Here is a 22,076-nt window from a genome sequence, read left to right on the forward strand (position 1 = left end):
GGGGCGGGGCCGTGCGTGCTCGCGCCCGCCCAACATGTAGCGCGAGCACGCACGCACGCACTCAGGCCGCCTTCGCCACGCCAAGCCGGTCGGGCACCAGGTGAGGCAGCGGGGTGAGGGCGGCCGGAGCGGGTGAGGGGGCGATCTGGGCCCGGTCCTAGCCACCTCGCTCACCGGGGCGCCGTTGGGTAGGGAGGGGTAAGTGGTAGCTTTAGCGGGAGAGCGCTGCCCCACCCGAGAGCAGCGAGTTGCTGCTCCGCGCATGCGCTGTGTTGCTCGAGCCGTCCGTGCGCGTGCGCAGTAGCCATGTAGAAACGGCCGCCGCCGCCGTTATTCTTCCGGTATGGGCGGGGTGAGCTCCCCTGGGACACCTCCCCCTCTCAGACGCTCCTTGCGCCATATGATTGGGCCCAGACCCTCAAAATATTTACTCTTCTAGCTTCCTAAATGGCTTTCAGATACCTGTGAGGACCGCGGCTTAGATCCATGCAACCATGAACAGTTTCTCTTTGCAGCCAGCTTTGTGATCAAAACCTGGAACTGCTGATGAATCCGCATCTAGTCCCAAAAAGCTGAGCTAAAATGTAACTTTAAATTGGTACGCAGAGTGGATGAATATATTGCTCCTGCCTTGAGCTTGACATCCAGCTTTCCTGGGTTTCAAGAGGGAAGTTCTGAATTGGTAATGAATCGGGAAGTGAGTGAAGGTGACAGAGAATGAAGATGGTATAGGCCCTATAAGGATAATGGGCTGGACAAGCAAGGAGTCAGTAGCCTTAGGGAAAGAGAGAGAAGACAGTTATAACCCAACAGTGTTCATCTTGGGTTCTGTAGCTGATCTGTAGTTCCCATAGTGTAGACATCACCAAAGAAAAATTTAGAGGATAGATGAGAAATTATAGTGGGTAATAAAAACAAAAGACACTTCAGTGCCCAAATGGAAAGGGATAAAGGTCAAATGCCCTATCAAAATATATTTAAGCAGTTCTGTTATGCTGAAAGAATAAGGAAGGTGAGTGTTAAAGGCAGGGTGGGAGGTGTATGTGTGAGGAGTTAAAGTGATCAGGTGGCAGACTGCTAAACTGCCAAAAGAATTCCCAACCATTATTATTGTCAAATGCAATTTAAAAACACAGAGATAAAACACAAAACGCACATTTAGGAGCAAAGTGCAGCAGAGGAGTCAAGACCCTTTTAAAGACCATAGCATTTCTTCACACAGGGAGTGATGTGAGGAGGGTACAGTCTTGTGGCTCTCTAGATTTTATAGCAGAATGTTTTGTGGGATTTTTGCACAACTGGTGAGTGAGACTTACTTTTTTCCACCACCCACAAACATGAAGAGAATCTTCAGAAGGTGAATCGAGTTTAATGCTCGGTACTGAATTAGAAAAGGAGTACTTGTGGCACCTTAGAGACTAACAAATTTATTTGAGCATAAGCTTTTGTGAACTACAGCTCACTTCATGTAGCTCACGAAAGCTTATGCTCAAATACATTTGTTCGTCTCTAAGGTGCCACAAGTACTCCTTTTCTTTTTGTGGATACAGACTAACAGGGCTGCTACTCTGAAATCTGTACTGAATTAGTTATGCATACTCTGATCCTACTCATATTTCCATTTTGCCAAGGCATTTGAGCATAATTTTCTTTTATTTTTGTGTGCCACCAAGTGGTAAAATTGTGAACTGCATTTTGTACTAAAATACATGCAAGAAATCTGCTGTAGTTTGAACATAGCCACATTATGGCCCTCAAATATCAGTTCTTCCTAGGGTGCAGAGCTCCACTTGGAAAATATTTACTTTTTCAGTGAAAAAGATAGCTAATAGAGGCCAGGTTTCAGAGTAACAGCCGTGTTAGTCTGTATTCGCAAAAAGAAAAGGAGTACTTGTGGCACCTTAGAGACTAACCAATTTATTTGAGCATAAGCTTTCGTGAGCTACAGCTCACTTCATCGGATGCATACTGTGGAAAATACAGAAGATGTTTTTATACACACAGACCATGAAAAAATGGGTGTTTATCACTACAAAAGGTTTTCTCTCCCTCCACCCCACTCTCCTGCTGGTAATAGCTTATCTAAAGTGATCACTCTCCTTACAATGTGTATGATAATCAAGGTGGGCCATATCCAGCACAAATTCAGGGTTTAACAAGAACGTCTGAGGAACAGTGGGGGTGGGAAAGGAATAAACAAGGGGAAATAGGTTACTTTTATAATGAATCAACCATTCCCAGTCTCTATTCAAGCCTAAGTTAATTGTATCCAATTTGCAAATTAATTCCAATTCAGCAGTCTCTCGTTGGAGTCTGTTTTTGAAGTTTTTTTGTTGAAGGATAGTCACTTTGAGATCAGAAATCGAGTGACCAGAGAGATTGAAGTGTTCTCCGACTGGTTTATGAATATTATAATTCTTGACATATGATTTGTGTCCATTTATTCTTTTACGTAGAGACTGTCCAGTTTGCCCAGTGTACATTGCAGAGGGGCATTGCTGGCACATGATGGCATATATCACATTGGTGGATGTGCAGGTGAACGAGCCTCTGATAGTGTGGCTGATATTATTAGGCCCCGTGATGGTGTCCCCTGAATAGATATGTGGGCACAGTTGGCAGTGGGCTTTGTTGCAAAGATAGGTTCCTGGGTTACTGGTGTGAGGAGAGAAAACCTTTTGTAATGATAAACACCCATTTTTTCATGGTCTGTGTGTATAAAAACATCTTCTGTATTTTCCACAGTATGCATCCGATGAAGTGAGCTGTAGCTCACGAAAGCTTATGCTCAGATAAATTGGTTAGTCCCTAAGGTGCCACAAGTCCTCCTTTTCTTTTTGCTAATACAGGCCAGTAGTTCTCAGCCATGCAGTTACTTGTTTTATAATGCCAAGGTCTAGAACCTTAGCCACTGAACTTGCTCCCTGTGGACCTTACTTGTGATCTATAACACCCTGCAATCAGACAACCAATGATGCCAAGTACTGTGGTGGACTTGAGATGTGGAAGACTAAGATAGGAATCGCCAAACAAATTTTCACCTATGAATGTGAGTTAATTTGAACCCAGGTCTCTGTAGGCAAAAAGATGTGTTGAATTAGCAAAAATTAAGTTAGAGAAGGAAAAGGTAACATTTTCTCTGTTGCCTTCAGGTTAAAGGGAGAAATGGCAGCCTCCTCTTCATCCTCTTCAGCTGGCGGAGTCAGTGGAAGCTCTGTAACTGGATCTGGGTTCAGTGTTTCGGAACTTGCCCCACCACGGAAAGCCCTCTTTACGTACCCCAAAGGAGCTGGAGAAATGTTAGAAGGTGATTGCTCTGTTTCACATTTTGCTGTCAATAAACAACTGTTGATACAGTTTACAGACTATATAAAAAGTTAGGATCCTTAATGTCATTTTAGACACAAAGCAGCCAAAGGATCTAATTGTAAAGGGAGGGAGATCTGAGTAGGCAGATGCTAGGTTTATCTCTGCTTTCAGTATATCCATGCCACCATCTTCTTTCCTTTATTCCTAAAATTATGATAAATTATCTACCCCTATTTATCTCAAACTTTAAGATGGCGTAGGATTGTTTTTCCTTCATATGTTCAAAAAAATTATTTAAACAGTCTGATATTTTAGACCCATAAAAACAAAAATCTCAGACTTCACAGAAAGCAAGGCAGCAGTTGGGACAGGAAAGACTGAGTACATGACTCTGTCAGCTTCTTTTTGCTAGCTACTTCTTTGGTTTCATAACTGAAAATTACTATAGAGATGTCTGATGGGGTTGTATTATTCTTTGGCAAATCCTCTTCTATTTAGGTTCATAGGGTCAGATTCGTGGCCGTGCCAGCGCAGAAACAGAAGGCAAGGCAGCTTGTGCCTCCAGTACTCAGGGACCAAGATGGCCTGTTTAGGCCGCAGCATAGACTAGGGTAGCACTGAGGATAACTTGCACTCCTACTTCAGTGGGCCACTGCAGTTGTGATGGTTGCTTCCACCATCCTGTGCCTTCCTGGGCCCATGCAGGGGAAAGGGGACTTGCAGAGGTGGCACAAAGCTGGCAGAGCCATGCACAATGGTAGGGGCATATGCGTGCCATATGGGCATTTTGCACCAGCTTACCTTATGCAACGGGGCTGTAGCACAAAGATGGATCGGGCCTATGGGACTCTTTTCAGATTGAATTTGCCCATTATTCAGCATCCCTGCTGTTACTCCATTGAAGTCAGTGGAGTTAGAGCAGGGATGAACTTGGCCTTACATGTTTCATTTGAGTATCTGAAATGCCATTGCATTTGTCTAAAATCTAATCATAAATTAGATCTAATCTCCAATTAGATATGAGCGTGTGCTCTTATGATATATGCAGGTTAGAAAACTGCTTCCATTTTCCTAGTGTTGGGCATTTGACTGGTTCAAAAATAATTGGTCAGTTGACTGGTCAAATATTTTAAGGCACTAATTTATTAGAGCAATAACAAAAAAAAGTAAAATTTTTATGCTCTCCGATAGGCCTAGCCTGAGATAAATACATATGCCTAATTACAAAAAAGTTACTTATCTGAGTTATTTTAACTCAGAAAAATGCAAAACACAATTAAAGTTCTAAAAAAAGAATAATTACTATTACCTTTTTAGCAATGTTATGTTAACATTTAAATGTGAATATTATTCAAGACTGAACAGTTACAAAATAAAAGAAAAATGAAATTAAGCAGAAATAAACATATAACAACTATAAAAGAAAAAAAGTCATTTTAAAATGCACTTATGCTAGGTAGGCAGCAGGCCAACTCTTCAAGCAGCTTAATGGCTATGAATCTATTCTCTTTGTGTTGGGTGAGGCAGTTCAATGACTGTGAATCTTCCTTTCCCTCCCCACTCCCTTATGAGTTAATTTCTGTATGTTTGTCTAGTCAGTTTAGATTGTAAGCTCTTTGGGGCAGGGACTGTGTTTTTTAACCTGCTTAATGTCCTTTGTAAGCTGCTATGTAAATTAATGGCCTAGTATACAAATTAAAATCAACACTGTATGTATATCTTTAAGATTTGAGCCAACCAGGATGCTCAGCTTTCAGTTAGTTCACCTTCTTCCCCAACAGTGATGAAGACATTTAAGTAGACTTGCTAACAGATGGCACCATGATACAATCCAAAATATAGGCCACCCCCTATATCAGATCATCCTTGCTGGAATATTTTACAATATTTGACAATGGTGAATAATTTGTGATGTGCTCAGATGAAACGAAGTTAATGTTCATTATGTTTTAATACATAAAACTGCTCAATTGACCAGCCCTCTACTTGCCCTGTTGTTTTTTCTATTTGCCTTCTGCCTTTTTCCCCTTACTTTTTAGCTGTAGAATGGAGGAGTGCCAGGGCAGGCAAAAGGGTCCTTCAGTTGATTATGGGAAACACAACTTGCCTGTGATTGAAATTCATAGCTTTTAGTTCTGTAGCGCTGGGGGGTTTGTATAGCACAGTATGTTATGTTCATTAGAATACAGGGGTCTCCTGCTGCTCCCATTTAAGTCCATTCCCTATATTTGTACAGCAGCATTAATATTGTCAGTTATGGCACTGACGTGATCTGCTCTTTCAGTGTAGTTTGGAGGAGCAGTGGTTTGGGTGATCTAAGCATCAGTATCACCTAAACTCTGTGGAACTACAGGTTAAAATCCAAACAGGATCAACTCTGGCTTTTGTTCTCTGGGGTAAGTAAACCGATTCCATGCAGTTTACTTAAGGGAGAAGAGGGTCTTTGAGATCTGTCTGCTCTTATTGGACACCATGTAAGAATAGGGGCCAGGACTGTGTAAGCCCAGGTGTTTGCCTCAATATCATGGCCTGAATTTCCCCTCCCTTTGCTGTTGTGCAGTGAGCTATGTGTCGGTTACAATCCTCTACCTTGGAAGTGACTGCTTTTCAGTGGAGCTGTATGTATAATTGTGAATGAAAGGCACTAGATAAAAGTAAATCATCACCTAATACTACTTAGGTTAGTTGATGTGCTAGGTACTGATAGCACTGTAGTTAATTACATATTATGCCATATCACTAATTAAGATTTGTAGACATTAGTCTATATGCCAGACTTGAAATAATTCTGACTAAAGACTTGTTCACAGAACTTAATGAGCCCTCAAAACAAATTAAAATTATGAAATACTTCAAGTTACTAACTTGATGGGTGACTCTGCTTCAGAACAACAGGTTTCAGAGTAACAGCCGTGTTAGTGTGTATTCGCAAAAAGAAAAGGAGTACTTGTGGCACCTCAGAGACTACCCAATTTATTTGCGCATAAGCTTTCGTGAGCTACAACTCACTTCATTGGATATGAAGTGAGTTGTAGCTCACGAAAGCTTATGCTCAAATAAATTGGTTAGTCTCTAAGGTGTCACAAGTCCTCCTTTTCTTTCTGCTTCAGAAGGTTCAGCTAGGAGAATAGAATTTTTGGTATGTAGGCTTAAAGGGCCTAGGTAGGCTGGTAATACCAGTGTTTCATTTGAAAGACATGGTGGGATGCATATGTATTAAAATAAAACATAATGAACATTAATGTCCTTTTATTTGAGCACATCACTAATACAGTAGAGGGCATTTTAATTGCAAAGGAGGCTTGGAAGATGAGCCAGTATGACAATGGTATTCTGATAATGGTAAACAGTAGATCAGCCTCTGATTCATCCCTTTTAAATAGAAGTGGATCCTGGGATGGGATTTTCCAGGACTGGTGGCAAGGTTCTCAAAAGGCCCCAACCTTTAAAATTTTCTCCCCTTGTTTAGTTTAGGAGCCTTTTAGGATGTGAGGTAAGGTACATTTATTTGATTTAGCTTTCGGTTGATCTGTTCCTGATAACATGGTGACTAATCTATTTTGAGTGGCAACAGCAGTTTAATGCTATCCTCATTACAGGACGCTTCATTTAATTTAGGCTTTTAATTTCGTAGATAACATCCCACACCGTTCTTTCTTCAAATGGATGCAGTTGTTAGTGTGCTGGCTGCATAATGTGGTGGCCTTTTTTTCAAAGAAAGCAGTTAAAATATTCATAAACGTCGCCCAATTGTACATCTTTTTCAGGTAGTTTTAGAATTTTTTTAAATAATGTACCCTTGGATTCTCTAAGGGATTTTGGATTTACTGGTAGTACTACCAAGAGCAGATTTAAATAATGTTATTTGTCATATGTTATTGACAATATTGTGAACTCCCTTATTTCTAAGATGCTTGTAAGATACATGAGTAATTTTAATCTGCATGGGGTTATTATTATTCTTGTGGAAATTGCAAGGTATAGAGGGAAGTTAATATATTTGATTGTTTAAACTCTGAGTGAGCCAGGGATTGCCAGAAGATTAGCTAACTTCTGCTTAGCTTGCTTCCAGTTTAATATTTGCTTAAAATCAATTGAAAAAGGAGTGATGTCATGTTTATGGATTTGTAGCATTTCTGTAAGTACAGTCTAGTTGCTTAAGTGATAGGCTCTGTACAAATGATTAAAAATAAATAAAAGATGTAATGCAGAATAATCACATTCTGCCATATCAGATAAATCAGGTAAAGTCTAAGGATTGTATATACATTAGCCTATGTTCGGTTTCTATTCAGTCTGTAGGAAATTCATTTTCCTTGAGCCCTATTGTTAAGCCTTTATTCAGGCAAAGTTCCCAATAGTGACAGTGGGCAAGGCTTAAAAACTCCACTCATCTTCTGTTGACCAGAGTGAAAGATACTGTCAGGGCCGGCCTTTGGGGTGGGCGGCCAGGGCAGCCACCCAGGGTGGCCTGCCAAAGAGGACGCCATGCGCTGGCTCGGCACTCCACTTATGCGCTGTGGACAAGCAGCCACAGCGGTGGTTCCTCTCCACCCAGCACAGCATTCCCACCCCACTCCTCTCTGCTGGCAGGCCCAGGACTGCCTTCTCCCTGCCCCCTCCCTCTTCTCAGCCAGCTGGCCGCCAGCTGAGGGCTCATGAGGGGGCAGAGAGGACCCCGCAGCCGCTGGGGCTCTACTCTGCCCTTCCCCCCCCTCCCTCCCAGGCTCATACCACTTGGTGGAGCGAGCAAAGGGGGAGGGAGACTCGGTGGCAGACCCGGGGGGTTTCTGGCTACCATGTGCCATGGACTGCTGGGGTCCCCCATGGCACAGCCCCCGCCTCCTCCCTAGGCTCTCGGGGCCCCTGCCAGGCTTGGGGCAGCGCTGGTGGGAGGGTGCTGCGCATGGGGCTCCCGCCCCATGCCCCAGCCCCACGCCCACTATTATTCAAATGCAGAGGCTGGGAAACATGAGGGTCCTGGACCCTGCTGGGCAGGAAGCAGCACCGGCACCCAGTGGATGGACACCCCGACCAGTGGGTGCCCCTTGCTCCAGATAAGCCCTCTCAGCCCAGGCCCCACAGAACAACTGGAGTCCCTTCACCCCATCCCCCACTAGCACCCCTGGGGGAGATCCAGCACCGTCTGACCCATCCCCCTACCAGTGCCCGTGGGGGAGATTGGACCTCCCCCAGTTGCCCCTGATCCATCCCCCCACCAGCGCTACTGTTCTAGGGAGGGATGTGGGTCTGGTCCAGTTCAGGGGGTTCAGTCTGGAGAGGGATGTCTTTTGCAGGCACAGCTGGTCCTGATCCGAGTCTCCATGCCTCCGACTTGGGGAAAAGACTAGCAAAACTAGTATGAATAATGACACTAAAATGTATTTTAAAAAATTTCATATTTTTTATTTTTAAAATGTTTTAAATAGTTTTTAAATTTGCCCCCAATTTCATATAAAAATTTAATTCAAGCCCTGGTTGTTCATATGAGAAATGTGAAGGATGAGATAGTGTGATGGTTCCCTTTTAGTGGGAGCAGCACATGGCTGGTGTTTTGGCCAGCTTTGGCTTTTGTTAGCTGTTTTTACCCACACACACACTCTTACACACACACACAGTCTCCCTTATACAGTCCCCCCCAGCACATACACCAGGGGTCCCTCCCTGCATCCAGATCACTTTCCTCACCTGTGCTGTGCGGCATCAGGAGCTGCTGCTCTCAGGCCCTCTCCTGAGGCAGCCCAGGCGGGGAAAATGACATGGATGCCGGGAGCCCTGATGTTGCTCCTCGCTCGGTCCCTCCCTCCCTCACAGCCCCTTAGGGGTGTGTGGGACAGAGGAGCAGCAGTCTGGGGGTGGGGGAGCGAGCAGCGATGCCAGCTGCTTTCGTGCATCCAGGTCAGTTTCCCCACATGTGTGTAGGAGGGGGATGCAGGGGTTGGGAATGAAGGGGGTGCAGGGATTGGGGCACAGGATGGGGAGCAGGTCTTTGGGGTGAAGGGAGGGAGGAGAGCCCGGGGAACCCATGGGGGCCAGGGGCACCAAAATGCAAATTCGCCCAAGGTGCCATTTTCCCTAAGGCCGGCCATGGATACTGTACTACCACTAACCCTGCAATTTAAAAGATTAAGATAGTGTACTCATCTGACTTTCTATTAATAAACTTAGCACATGTCTTCAGTGTCCATTTCTTTGTCTTGTTTCACCATATTGTGTTTTCTCTTTCTCCCCCCCCCATATTGCTGGTCAGCTCTCTCTCTGTGCTTATTCAATCAATCTTTCCGGCCTGCTCCACTTATGTCCACTCACTTCTATCCAATCACACACAAAGCTAGAAAAGACACCTAGTAAACAGGACTAAACCACTAGCCAAAGCTTGGTATGAAAGATGAGGGGCCCTACTGTCTAGGGGCAAGGCCCAGGTAAGAAGCCAACTTCTCTCCACTACTGTGCTGCTCAGATCCTGGGACTTCTACAGTGGTGCTGCCCCTGCAATTTGATTAAAGCTTTAGTATCATCCAGTAGCTTGTAGGTGTCTAATAAATTGGATCCTTTCCTTTTCCCCCCTCCACCTCTGGTTTCTGGAAGGGAGGAGCATTTTATTTCTGTTCCATCCGAGTGACCTGAATACTATGAAGGTGGATGGATCTTTACCAGCCTATTCTTCCCTGACCTCCTGGCTGCTGCCGTGGGGAGCTACAGTACTCTATGCCAGTGTTCTCCATAACCGGTCCATGGACTAGCACCGGTCCCTGAGATCTACCTGACATGGTTTAGGAAGACAGCAAGCCAGTCCCTAGTATCAAAAAGGTTGAGAAACACTGCTCTATGCCACCTTGAGGTTGGTTTTTAGTTCTTACTCACTGCGTTGCTTTGTCGTCTGTCTCTGCTGTTGCCCAGTTTCTCAAGCAACAGCAAAGTGAAATGAACTGCCAATCTGTTTTACTGCCACCCACTGGGTTCTGAATAGCTGCAGTGAGGCCGAAAAGACTTAGTTTTCATTGTGCTGCAGCTTGACAATGCTTCATGCAGAGGCACTTGAGTCATCCGCAGACAAGACATCTGGCTTTCTGCTGTCCCTGGGCAAGTGGATTTTTCAGGCCGTGGGAGAGGGAGTTTTGCATTAAAAGGGAAGGGGGAAAATAGGATGTCTGAATATTAAGTGACATGCAAAATTGAAGACTATTATTAAGCTTTGTTAGAGGTTTTGCTAGAAATCTGCATACAGCAACTGCTGACTCTTCTCCTTGTGGGATGAACTGAAAGAAATAAAATGAAGGTCACACCCAGAATTATGTATTTGATAGGTATGATGCCTTTGAAAGTATCTCCTGTCATGTTCACACAACTAAATAAGAAAAGGAGTACTTGTGGCACCTTAGAGACTAACCAATTTATTTGAGCATGAGCTTTCGTGAGCTACAGAGCTGTAGCTCACGAAAGCTCATGCTCAAATAAATTGGTTAGTCTCTAAGGTGCCACAAGTACTCCTTTTCTTTTTGCGAATACAGACTAACACGGCTGTTACTCTGAAACAACTAAATAAGTTAGTTAAAATTAACTGTAGACTTTGTCTGGTGACGTAGACAACCCCTCATCAATATTTAAGAACAAGGATAAAATGCTTTTTCTTAACATGTCTTTATTATTAGCTCCCATTGTCAGAAGAGACTCTTCTAGAATTATTACATACTTATTAGGTTGAGGACTAAGTTCAACCTGGCTTTTCCATCTGGTAATGTATAAGTGACTTCCTGTTTGGAGCATCTCCATCCTTTTTAAGAGGATCAGATTTAACATTAGTTTATTGTGAAGAGTTTGCTAAATGTGATATGGAAAGTTCCAGCCTATTCATGTCCTCGAGACTCTAGACTTAGGAGAACTCAGTACAGACAATTCTGTGATAATACAAGTATTATAGATTGCAATAAGGTTTCTGATATTTGTGGTGTCACATTCTGGGATTTCTTCAGTGACCCATGAAGTACCAAGTAGGCCTGGGGGGGGGGAAATAATTGCAAAAGGTCAATGAAAGCTGATTTCTGAGCTGAATGCTTCCTGCAGCCTGGCTAGTAGGGATATTTCAGAATGGAAATCTGTACTTAACTTGTCAGATTTAGTTAGCCGCTCATTTTTAAAACTGGTACTGAAGTACTACATTACAAGCAATAAGACATGACAAGATAGTGAAGGACGTTGTTAATAAATTGATATATTTTAATGCTTGGCCATCTTAGTTGATGCACAAGAACATAGCCTGGCAGAAGAAAGATGTGTTTTCTTTGGACAGTTCTGTCCTTTGGTTTTAAAGTTCATTTAGCAAAGAATGTGTATAAATGTCTTAACTGTATTATTTATCCTAATAGCCACACATATTAGCAATCAGTATTTATGAGAGCTTCTCTCTTTGTGTGGATGGAGAGCTGGAGTGATCCATAGAATTGTAACTCCTTTTCCTTTAGTTTTTTAGAGTGACATTTTGCACACACAAAATGGAATTATTTTAAATGGGTTGCATATAGAATAATAAATGCTGGAAGTATCACTTAACCATGAAATTGTAATCCACTGTAAGGTTATCTGTTGTTCCACATATTCAGTAATCTGTCTGTGGCACCAGATGTACTCTTTTCTACCTCAGAACTTGAAGATAATTAGATTTTATCATCCTTAGGGAAGTGGCTATGTATTATAGCCCTTTCAGTTGCTGAACAAAATATTTTAAAGTGGTGTAAACTGGAAGCCCTGCCTACAGGTGTAGAATCAGTTAATGGAAGAATAAACCATGATGTTGATAGAGCAAGGCTTACATACAAATGAGGCAATAACTATTGTTTTCTTTGAGAAGACCTTTTATATTAGGCAATAATGCACAGTCAGGGTTGAGATAAGGTGGTACTAAAGAGCTTAAGACACTCTTATGAGTTGTGTACTCTAAACTCTAGTTGACAGCGGTGGGACTCTGTACTTTGCAGGATTAGGCCCAGTTTTTTTTCCTCCAGTGTAGGTATCCCTTTTCTGATTTATTGAATCTATATTTGCATTTAGCAAAGACAATATGGTCTATATGTAATGGATAGGCTGATGGACCATGGCTTGCTTTAAGGTTTGTATTTTTATATTTATATTTAATATTTTTATATGTTTGTATATATATATATATATATATTTTTTTTAAGTACAGATTGTGTCAAGTACTACGTCTCTCTAGAGCCTGGTCTCCTTTCATTGTGCTTTCTATATGATAAAAGTGCACATGACTGGCTGAGATGTGGCATGCTGTAGTGCTAATATGAATTATCAGCTAGAAAGGGAGACGGCGGCCTCTTTCCTTTTCATTCAGGCAGAGATGGTGAATTGAGACACCTTCTACAAACCATTTGTGCTAAACATTTATTTTTATACTGCACTGCACTGCCCTCAGCCGAGGAGTAATTCTCAATTATGAACACATGTCAGTCACCCTACAATTTTCCAAAAAGCCATCCACAGCTGAGTTTCTACAGTGTCTTCAATTATGATTCTCCTACCATTTTTCAGGGCACTTTCTGGCACTGACACAGTATTTGGTCCTGTAATTGCACTGCAGAACACTCAAATCTTAACTGAAATCGCAGTGCTTCTGTTACACTTTCAATAAACCAACGTAGTTTAAAGGATGAAATTTTATGTCATTTTGTATTTGGACAGGCAAATTGTCATTTGTCATACAAAGGCTACTCAACTAATTTTTACCTATATTTTCAGAAATATAGGGAAAACTTGAGCTTTATGGAGCACCTTTCGAACTATCTCTTAAAAGACTGCCTAAAGATGAGAGTTAGATCTTAAGAGCCATTACTGTGTGGGCAAATGCAACAACTTTTATGAACTCAGCAACAGTTCTCAGGCTGTAGATTATTCACGTTTGTTTTATTAAGGAAAAGACTGTTGGCACAGAGACCAAGATTTTCTTTTAATCAAAATGCCATAGCATCTTTCACATCCCTCTTGACAGCAACCATGAGAAGCAGGCAAAAGGGGTACCAAGATACCAAACAGTGCAGCAGCACACCCACTCTGTGCTCCATTTCCGTGTCAGCACTGGGTATAAGTCAAAGCCCTGGTGTGGGACTTCAACCCACGGCTTCCTGACCCACAGACCAGAGTGCTGCACATTAGACACTGTCCTATTCTGGTAAAGTAGGTGAGCAGAGGAAAAGCACATTCTGAACATAAAAATTATAGAAAGCTTCTCAGTCATAAAACACTTAGGAAAGACTAAATCACTCTCTCTTCTGTTTACAGATGGCTCAGAAAGATTCCTTTGTGAATCCGTTTTCAGCTATCAGGTTGCCTCTACATTAAAGCAAGTGAAACATGGTAAGCACTCAAGTGTTGTACGTTTTGTGAGCGTGTTTATAAGTTTACTGTAGAAGCTGCAGGAGGATATAGCAAAGGCCAGCAACATACTGTGCCATGAACCACAGAAAGCAGAATGGCTATTTAAATTAACTTCCTGAATTAGCACTAAGCGAGGCCATTGTTAGGTCCTTTTTCAAATGTGATGCAAATATTGAATTAAATTCACATGGTGGGGGTGGGAGCAGATAAGCGTTTCTAACCTCATTTTTCCATTGCTCTATGCTGTACTGTACACACAAGTGGTGAGGTCTGAACAGAGAGCAGAAACCTTACAAATTGGCTGTAATACAGACTTACTTTCTGGCCTTAAGCATGTCTACCCTGCAGTTAAACACCTATGGCTGGCCTGTGTCAGCTGAATCAGGTTTTCAGGGCTTGGGCTGAGGGGCTGTAAAATTGTGGTGTAAATGTTCAGGCTCGGGCTGGAGCCCAAGCTCCTGGACCCCTTGAGGGGGAAGGTCCCAGGCTCCAGCCGAAGCATTTACACTGCAACGCCTTTCCCCATACCAGGCTCCCCTGATCTCTCCCCCCTCCCAGAGGTTTTGTGTGTTCCTTATTCCCCATCCCCACGTCAGGGACTTTGTGTGTACCTCCATACTCCCCATTATTATTGGTGTGGGAGATAAGTCATTCACGCTGTCAACATGGTAAAGTCTACTGGGAGCATGAGCAGAGATGAGATGGGATACTATTATGCCATCTAGCAATTGTTTGTTCTATAGAAGAGGTACTTGAATCTGTGGCTGTACTAATCAGATGGCAGGGTCTCCAGGTATCCCCCAATTTCTCCCCTTTAAGTTTTCCAGTTTTCCCCCAGATCAGTAGGGTTCTGGCCATTGATGCCTAGAACATTCTCTGGAATTGATTGGCTGCAACATTCAAACGTTATGTTATATACATACAGAGAAATACCAGTGAGTTGCATTTAAGGCCTCCAGTTATTTATGCTAAAGAAAATAGCCCCACATTGTTTTCGGCTTCTTACACTAATAAGTTTGTGTTTCCCTCTTGCAGTTTTTGATCCACATTAGCGCCTCAGTATGTTCAGAGAGTTACAGATAGACCTCCTGTCCCACGCTGGACATATATATTTTTAGTCCTTGAAGAAGGTTAATGAAGTCTGTTCTCTTGTATGATCTGATGAAGTCTTTGCTTCTATAGGGAAAATATCAATACATATTTTTTTTAAATGTTCAGACTAGTCTGACACAGTGGAGCAAAACTGTTTTGCAGTGCCTGGATTATTAGGGAAGGACATCCCTGCTGCAAAGGATAATACATCTAATTAAAAGATTTAAGTGAAATGCTGTTGCAAACAATGTTTATCTTTGGACTTCTTGTAGATCAACAAGTTGCTCGAATGGAAAAACTAGCTGGTTTAGTAGAAGAACTGGAAGCAGATGAGTGGAGGTACAAGCCAATAGAGCAGCTGCTGGGGTTCACTCCATCCTCAGGCTGAAAGCTTTGGGATCACTGGTGTTGAAAGACAACACAAATATACAACACTCAGGATTGATTTTTAAATACGCTGCCATTTATCAGTGTGTTCCCAGCTGCATCATGTTTTTTAAATCCACACCAGGTGGCTCTGTAATAGTATCCAGTAAGTTGCAACCACAAAATTGCAAATCCTTTTAGTCTTCTGCAGTGTAGACATTTGGTAGTAATTCAGCTGGGCCTGATTTCTGTAACTTATGAAATACCATAAGTTTTAAAGACTTGGAGAATAACTTGTTTGTTTAACGGGGAAGGGAAGGTTATTTTAAAAAACCCAATCATTTCTACTCACAATGGAGTGTACATGCCTGAATTGGCCAGGTAATATCAATCATTCAGGACCTGGATACCTTTGCTGTTTTGAGTCCAAATCCTGGAGGGCAAAGGCACTGAATGGAAGAAGATTCTTTTTGAAGAAGAATGTGATAACGAACTGTGCGGGGCCAACTGAAGGGGAAAATGTTAACTGATTTCTATATTTAGATCTCCTTGTTTTTGCTGAGTCTTTTCTCTCTGCTGGCATGTTTTTTTTGACTGTACGCAGAATATTAGGAGAAGGGAGCTGCTGTTTAATGCAGAGGCGGTGACTCAAGACACCGAAATCTGCTCTTACTTTACCATAATGTATACAACTGTTTGTTCTATGGCCAATAAATTTCAAGAGTTTGAAGTCTGTTTCTTTAACTTTTCTAAGGCTTGGGGATGTGAGGAAACGAAATCAACTGTTTTGTGGACAAGACCCAAGCAATATACCCAGCTCCATAGTTATAATGGCAATATACCTCCAAACTTAAGTCCAATTAAAAAGAAAATCTCCCCAAAAAAACCAAATCCCCCTTGCCTTACTCTGGCCATCCCTTTAAAATATCTCAAAAGTGCAAAGCAATATTACTAGGGTTATAAAATTCCATCTCCTATTCAAAGAATCCATTTCTAATATAGGTTTCAGAGTAACAGCCATGTTAGTTTGTATTTGCAAAAAGAAAAGGAGTACTTGTGGCACCTTAGAGACTAACCAATTTGTTTGAGCATAAGCTGTAGCTCACGAAAGCTTATGCTCAAATAAATTGGTTAGTCTAAGGTGCCACAAGTACTCCTTTTCTTATTTCTAATATAGTGTAACAGTAGTATACAATATTACGTGTCTCACAGTATAGTTAACACACAATTTCTACATACTCAGAAAACCTACATCATGTCATATGCTGATAGATTTCATATCAAACAGATTATGAATATCATATCTAAGTACTTACATTTCCCCCAGAAAAATGTATCATATGTATCTGAATAGCTCACAACATCCCTGGAAAGAAGGATAGTAATATCTGTCACAGTTCAAGGCAACTACACCTGTATCCTCCTCTATGGGACAGCAAGGGAACCCATTCTCAAGCTTCCAGCTCCCCGGCCATCACCTCTCGAGTGGAGACACACATCTCACTTCCTTCTGACCCAGGTATTTCCAGGCTGCACATTCCCCTGCCTATACTGTGATTGCAGCAAGAGACTCTGCCAAAGCAGGCCTGCTTGCTTTCTCTTCAGAGACTGATAGAGTAATTGTCAACAAGTTATAAGTTACCATATAGTAGTTCCTATACAAGCCCATTTTATTCTTAAAATAAAAGCATAGCACTACAGAGTAAATATGTTAAAACAATAAAAGAACCTACATGCATGCTAATAAGCTTATGAGAGATCCCTTCAACATGGGCTCCAGCAGGTGAGTCCTTCAAACCCCTCGCAAAGGGGACACAAGTTCATAGCAACCTCACCTCTGAACTAGCACCTAGCCTTATGGGCCACATAGGTTAAGTCCTTCCAACTCTTCCCTAAGGACTGGGGTCTTCCATGGACCAGTGGTCCTGTCCGTTTCCTGGATCAGGAAGAAGGTCCTGAGCTTGTTTAAAACCAGGCTATTTGTCCAAAAATCCTTTCTCTATCTGTTGGTCCATGGAGAATCCAGTTTAAACTAGTCTATGTGAGTCTCTCCAGGAAGGTGGCTTCAAAGGGCTAGTAACCAGAGGAATATTAACATACCCCAAGTTACATACAAATCGCCCAATAATGCAAACAACTGCATTTTAATACAATGGTTCCCAAAGGCATTGATCTTAATTCAGTAATGATTATCTTAATTCCATGAGGTTTGTCCAGGATATTGCAGAGTAGTTTTATATCCCCTCACAGTATCGTCTCCATTTTATAGATGGGGAACTGAGGCACAGAGAAATTAAGCCTCAGCTCCACATGGGAAGCCTGTGGCAGATCAGAGAGCTGAACCCAGGTGTCCCAAGTCCTAAACTGACCTGCTAATCACTGGATCATTTTTCCTCAGCACATCACACCACTAGAACTTACAAAACTCTGACATAAGTGTATGGTAACCTGAGTCTATTGCTTTTGAAATATGTATTACACTTTGATTCAGCACTATAAAAAATTATCCTGTTCACCTACCAACATTTCAATTACAGAACAAAAACAAGTACAAACTTGGTAGTGACAGATGAAGTATTAAATTGTGCCATCAAATCTCTGGCTGCAACCTAATGCTGATTGGATTCAATCCCTAATCCTAAACCTACAAGCTCCCAGCACCAACTCCTTTGTCTATCTAATTACTACCTATCCAACATGTACATTACCTGTTTCAAAAGATGTTTGTTATGCTTTGTGTTATGTTTGCAATTTAATTTTAAGTTAGTAGTTGACTCTTAAATGAGGGTATATAATCTAATATTTGGTCTAGAGAGCTCAAAGCACTTTAACAACATTCATTATTAAGCCTCACAACAAACCTATTAGGTAACTGTTATACCTGTTTTACAGATAAGTAAGATGAGGCACAAAGGGGTTACAGCCAACATTTTCAGAAATGGTCGCTGAGTGCTTCCTTTGTGGGTGGCAAACTGGACACACCTTGTCCCTGATCATCAAATATGTTGAATGCCAGTAGCTCCTATTGACTCCAGTAAGAGTTGTAGGGGGTTCTGCCTTTCTAAAAAGCAGGTCCCAGGCATTTCAAGTTGAGCACCCAAAATCTGTGGTTGCTTTTAAAAACTTTGGCCTAAGTGACTAGCCCAAAGTTGCACAGCAACTCAACATCACTTAGAAATAGAACCTAGAAATCCTGAATCTGAGTTGCCTGTTTTAACCATAAGACTTCACCCCACTCCTTCTATAAGGAAGAGATGATTTGTTTGTTTGTTTTTTAAGTCATATGCAAGTGGTATTCAAACCAATGCTGACAGTCTTGTTACTGCAACCAGCAAAACAAGGAAACAAATAAAGCTCTGTATTGTACATGGGTTGTTTGTATGTGTGTATAATACCAAAATAGACATGTCTTTCTGTGCTGCTGAGAGGAAGTGAAAAGTTCACGTTGTACTGTATTACAAATGGAACAACATGTTTTTTCTTCCAGTGAACACTTTATATAAAACAGCAAATACTGTAGGCTTCTTGAAAATAAAAGTTGGAAATAGAAAATAGTATTTTATCTACTGTACTCTAAATGCAGCTTATTCTTTATAGATTTAAACCCCCCAAGTTGCTTTCTTGTGGGGTATGGTTCTACAGGGCACTTGCCTTTGTGGAATCTAATGCAGGTGGATATAGAGGTGGCAGCTGTGGATATAATTAACTATTCCTCATTAATCAGACGAGCTCATTTAGACTGATTTACTTCTGTCCCACACAAACTTGGAGTTCTCTCACATTTATCATTAAAAAAATGGCCATCACACATACTGAATCAGGAAACTGGTCAAAAAATTAATCCCCATAGCACAGTGATCACTTTGTGCTATTTTACATCTTGTGTGAACTACAGAACAACATTATAAAGAGGTGGGGAAAAGGCTTTGAAGTGCAATAAAAAGTTTGCAGGGGAGAAAAAACCTCAAATGTCCTCGTTCAGAGATGTTCTTGGGGTTTCCTGTGGCTGCTACAAGAACATTTTGTCTTGACTCAGGCAAGCTAAATATTTCTGTACTCCTTTTTCACCTAGGTCCTAGTGCTGCTGCCTGGACACCAAAACTAAATGATTGAACCCCAGATCCATAGCCACACACCGAAAGAAGAATGAAAAAAATGCAGGGTCTGAGAAGTTCTTATATAAATTCAAGAAAATATTCTAACAAATATTCTCAATCAAATCTCAAACTAAGAGGATATGTGCCAGTATGGAATGTCTGCACTTTTCTCTGTCATGCTGTCCCACTCCATCTTCACGTACACTGAAACTAATACGATTTCTGAAATGCTGGCAGTAGACCACTGTGCTGATTTACAGCATATAATCATGTATTTTCCTGGTGGTTGGCCCCAGTGAGAAGAGACATCTTATTTCAGACAGCCAACTGTATTACTCCTTCAGCTCAAGTGGCAGGGGCTTGTGCTTGTGTTGCTGAGGGTACCAGGGTTAGTCACTGCTGATAACCCTGCCCCATGATTTAATACTGCAGCATTCTAGAAATAGGAAATGTTATAAATGTCACCTTGCTCTTAGTACTTGGAGCAGGTAGAGAAGGAAAGGCTCTGTCTGTATGATAAATACAACCAGATCTGGGAGGGACTAGATTATAGTATGGCCGTTCCCCCAACACAGTAAAAGTACAGTTGTTATGTAAAGTAGGTGGCCCCTAATCATACCCATGAAGCGTGCTAATGCCTTAGATAGTCCTCTACACTAATGAGCAGAACCATGCTAGTCCTCCAACGTGACTGGATTTGTAGTGTAGATGAGGCTTTAGAGCATTCAGTGTGGAAGGAGTAAGAACAGGGTGAGGAAGAGAAGCAACAAAGAACAGGAGGTGGGGGGAAAGGAGGGAAATAGAAGACTGTGAATACTGAGGTGTAGGGGGGGGAATACACAACAAGAAGGGGAAGAGTACAACAGAACCTATGGAGAGAGACGAAAGCATAAAAATTTGAGTAGGAACAGTGCCAACACAGAAGGAAGGGGAAGGCAAGACAATACAGATAAGCCTACTTCTCAGAGAGACAGATACTTTCCAGATGGATTTCATCTCTAATAAAAGGGGAACAAACCCACGCAAATGAATGTGGGGGCAAAAAATCATAGATGAATAGACAAATAAGTGCTTTAATTCATGGGTGGCCTGCCTCGGAGATCTCCTGGCAGAGTTCTGCACTTCCATCCAGCAAACCCATATTCTTGCTCCTAAAACAGGAAAGGTTGAGGGGGGGGAGAACTCCAAAGACAGCTTTGGGGTGAAGAAGAGGTTGTGCTATGCACTGAGTGACTTCAGGCAATTCCTTTTAGCCTGATCAAAGAGTAGCATTAGTGGTCTCCAAAGGGAAACCCCTCCATTTGTTTGGAAGGATGGTTGCTACAATCCAGGGCCTTAGCAATGGGAATTGGTTTGAAAGGACAGGAGAAGATGTGTTCCTTAGGACTCAAAGCAAGAACAAGGAGGACATTCCAGGGAAGTAAGAGCCTGGCCTTATCTAGTACAGTACTAATGAAGGGCATTATAATTACACTTTATCTCAGTCACTGAAACAGAACTAGGGAGGAGACAGAGACAGGGGCTAGACGACAAGTTAGACAACTTTCAGTGAAATCCCTTTTAACTGATAAGAGTCATGCCACAATCTACAGAGGGATCTATACAGATTGCAAAGTTCTGCAAATACTAACTTAAGCAATGTGCAGGGGGAATATAGAGAGAGAGAGATGTCCAGATCTCTGATTATTTTTACATCAGACCAATTTTACAAGGCTCTCTTTTTGCAATAGCTTGAGGAGTCCACTGTTAACTGTGGACAATTACCCCATGACTACAGAAAAGCGATATGAACCACAATCTAACTGTCACTACGGGAGAAGTGGAGAAAAGTCAGTGCAGCAAGTATCACCTCTGTCCACACTTTCAACACATACTCTTTAACCCCTTTCCTAAGTCACAACGATCCTAGTGCACTAACATTTGTAACAGGTAACTCGCCAGAAGACAGATAAATTCCAGAAGACAGCGTGTCTTCACCTTCAAGATGTGACCTTTGTGGTCAAAAGTTTCCATCCTGAATTTTTTTTCCCTATAATCATAAATGATTGCTATATTTCTCTTCACTGTTTCAGCATCAACAGAGTAAAAGATTCAGGTACAGAAATGATGCATATAGGAAAATAACTGGGTCTTGTTGCTTTATTTCACCCACTTTGCTGACACTAGTTTATACTCAGACACAAGAGGGTCAAACAAACAAGAGAGACCAGTTCCAACAAGAAGGGTAAAAGGCATATTCTACTCCTCTGATGGGAGCGTGGAAGCCAGCGCTGCAGTCTCTGAACAAAGTTTGGGGTACAGACAGCAGTGGCGGCAGCAGCAGCTCTATAAACTCCCTCTCAGCTGCAGTCCCATCAAGGGCTGAACCTCCTGGCTGCTTAAAGGCTCAATTATGTTTCTATTTAAGTCCGTGGGAGTTTTTCTGTTGACTTCAATGGGAGCAGGATCAAGCCCCTCATTTGTTCATTACTTGCAGCAGCTCTGGAACTAGTTGTATTAAAGTCAGAGGATTCCACTGTGAGGAAGAACTTCTGCTGCACACACGGCCTGCTGGCTGGGGTAACAGCAGGATCTCATAGACTTTAAGGCCATAAGGGACCATCATGATCATCTAGTCTGACCGGCACATTGCAGGCCACAGAACCTCACCATCCTACACCAGTAAAAGATCCATAACCTCTGGCTGAGTTTCTTAAGTTCTCAAATCTTGATTGAAAGACTTCAAGTTACAGATAATCCACCATTTACACTAGTTCAAATGGGCATGTGACATGTGCCCCATGCTGCAGAGGAAGGTAAAAATCACTCAGGGGCTCTGCCAATCTGACT

At 42.1% G+C, this 22,076-nt stretch overlaps 1 protein-coding gene across 3 annotated transcripts; it reads left to right on the forward strand.

The window, feature by feature from the left end:
* The first annotated feature begins 5 nt into the window (after nucleotides 1-5).
* On the forward strand, nucleotides 6-21,665 carry ANAPC16 (anaphase promoting complex subunit 16). 3 transcript variants are annotated; one of them, XM_073353612.2, is made up of 4 exons: nucleotides 6-100; nucleotides 3,153-3,307; nucleotides 13,597-13,671; nucleotides 15,057-18,516. In XM_073353612.2, exons 2-4 carry the CDS (start codon nucleotides 3,166-3,168, stop codon nucleotides 15,170-15,172), a joined length of 333 nt encoding a protein of 110 aa, XP_073209713.1. In that variant the 5' UTR covers nucleotides 6-100; nucleotides 3,153-3,165; the 3' UTR covers nucleotides 15,173-18,516. The 3 variants fall into 3 exon arrangements, with proteins under 3 accessions (XP_073209713.1, XP_073209714.1, XP_073209712.1); XM_073353613.2 differs by lacking the exons at nucleotides 6-100; nucleotides 15,057-18,516 and adding exons at nucleotides 2,843-3,049; nucleotides 19,223-21,665; XM_073353611.2 differs by lacking the exon at nucleotides 6-100 and adding an exon at nucleotides 2,857-3,049.
* Nucleotides 21,666-22,076: the final 411 nt, after the last annotated feature.

Source organism: Lepidochelys kempii, chromosome 7 (assembly GCF_965140285.1).
Source record: "Lepidochelys kempii isolate rLepKem1 chromosome 7, rLepKem1.hap1, whole genome shotgun sequence".
In the NCBI taxonomy this organism is placed as follows: Eukaryota; Metazoa; Chordata; order Testudines; family Cheloniidae; genus Lepidochelys; species Lepidochelys kempii.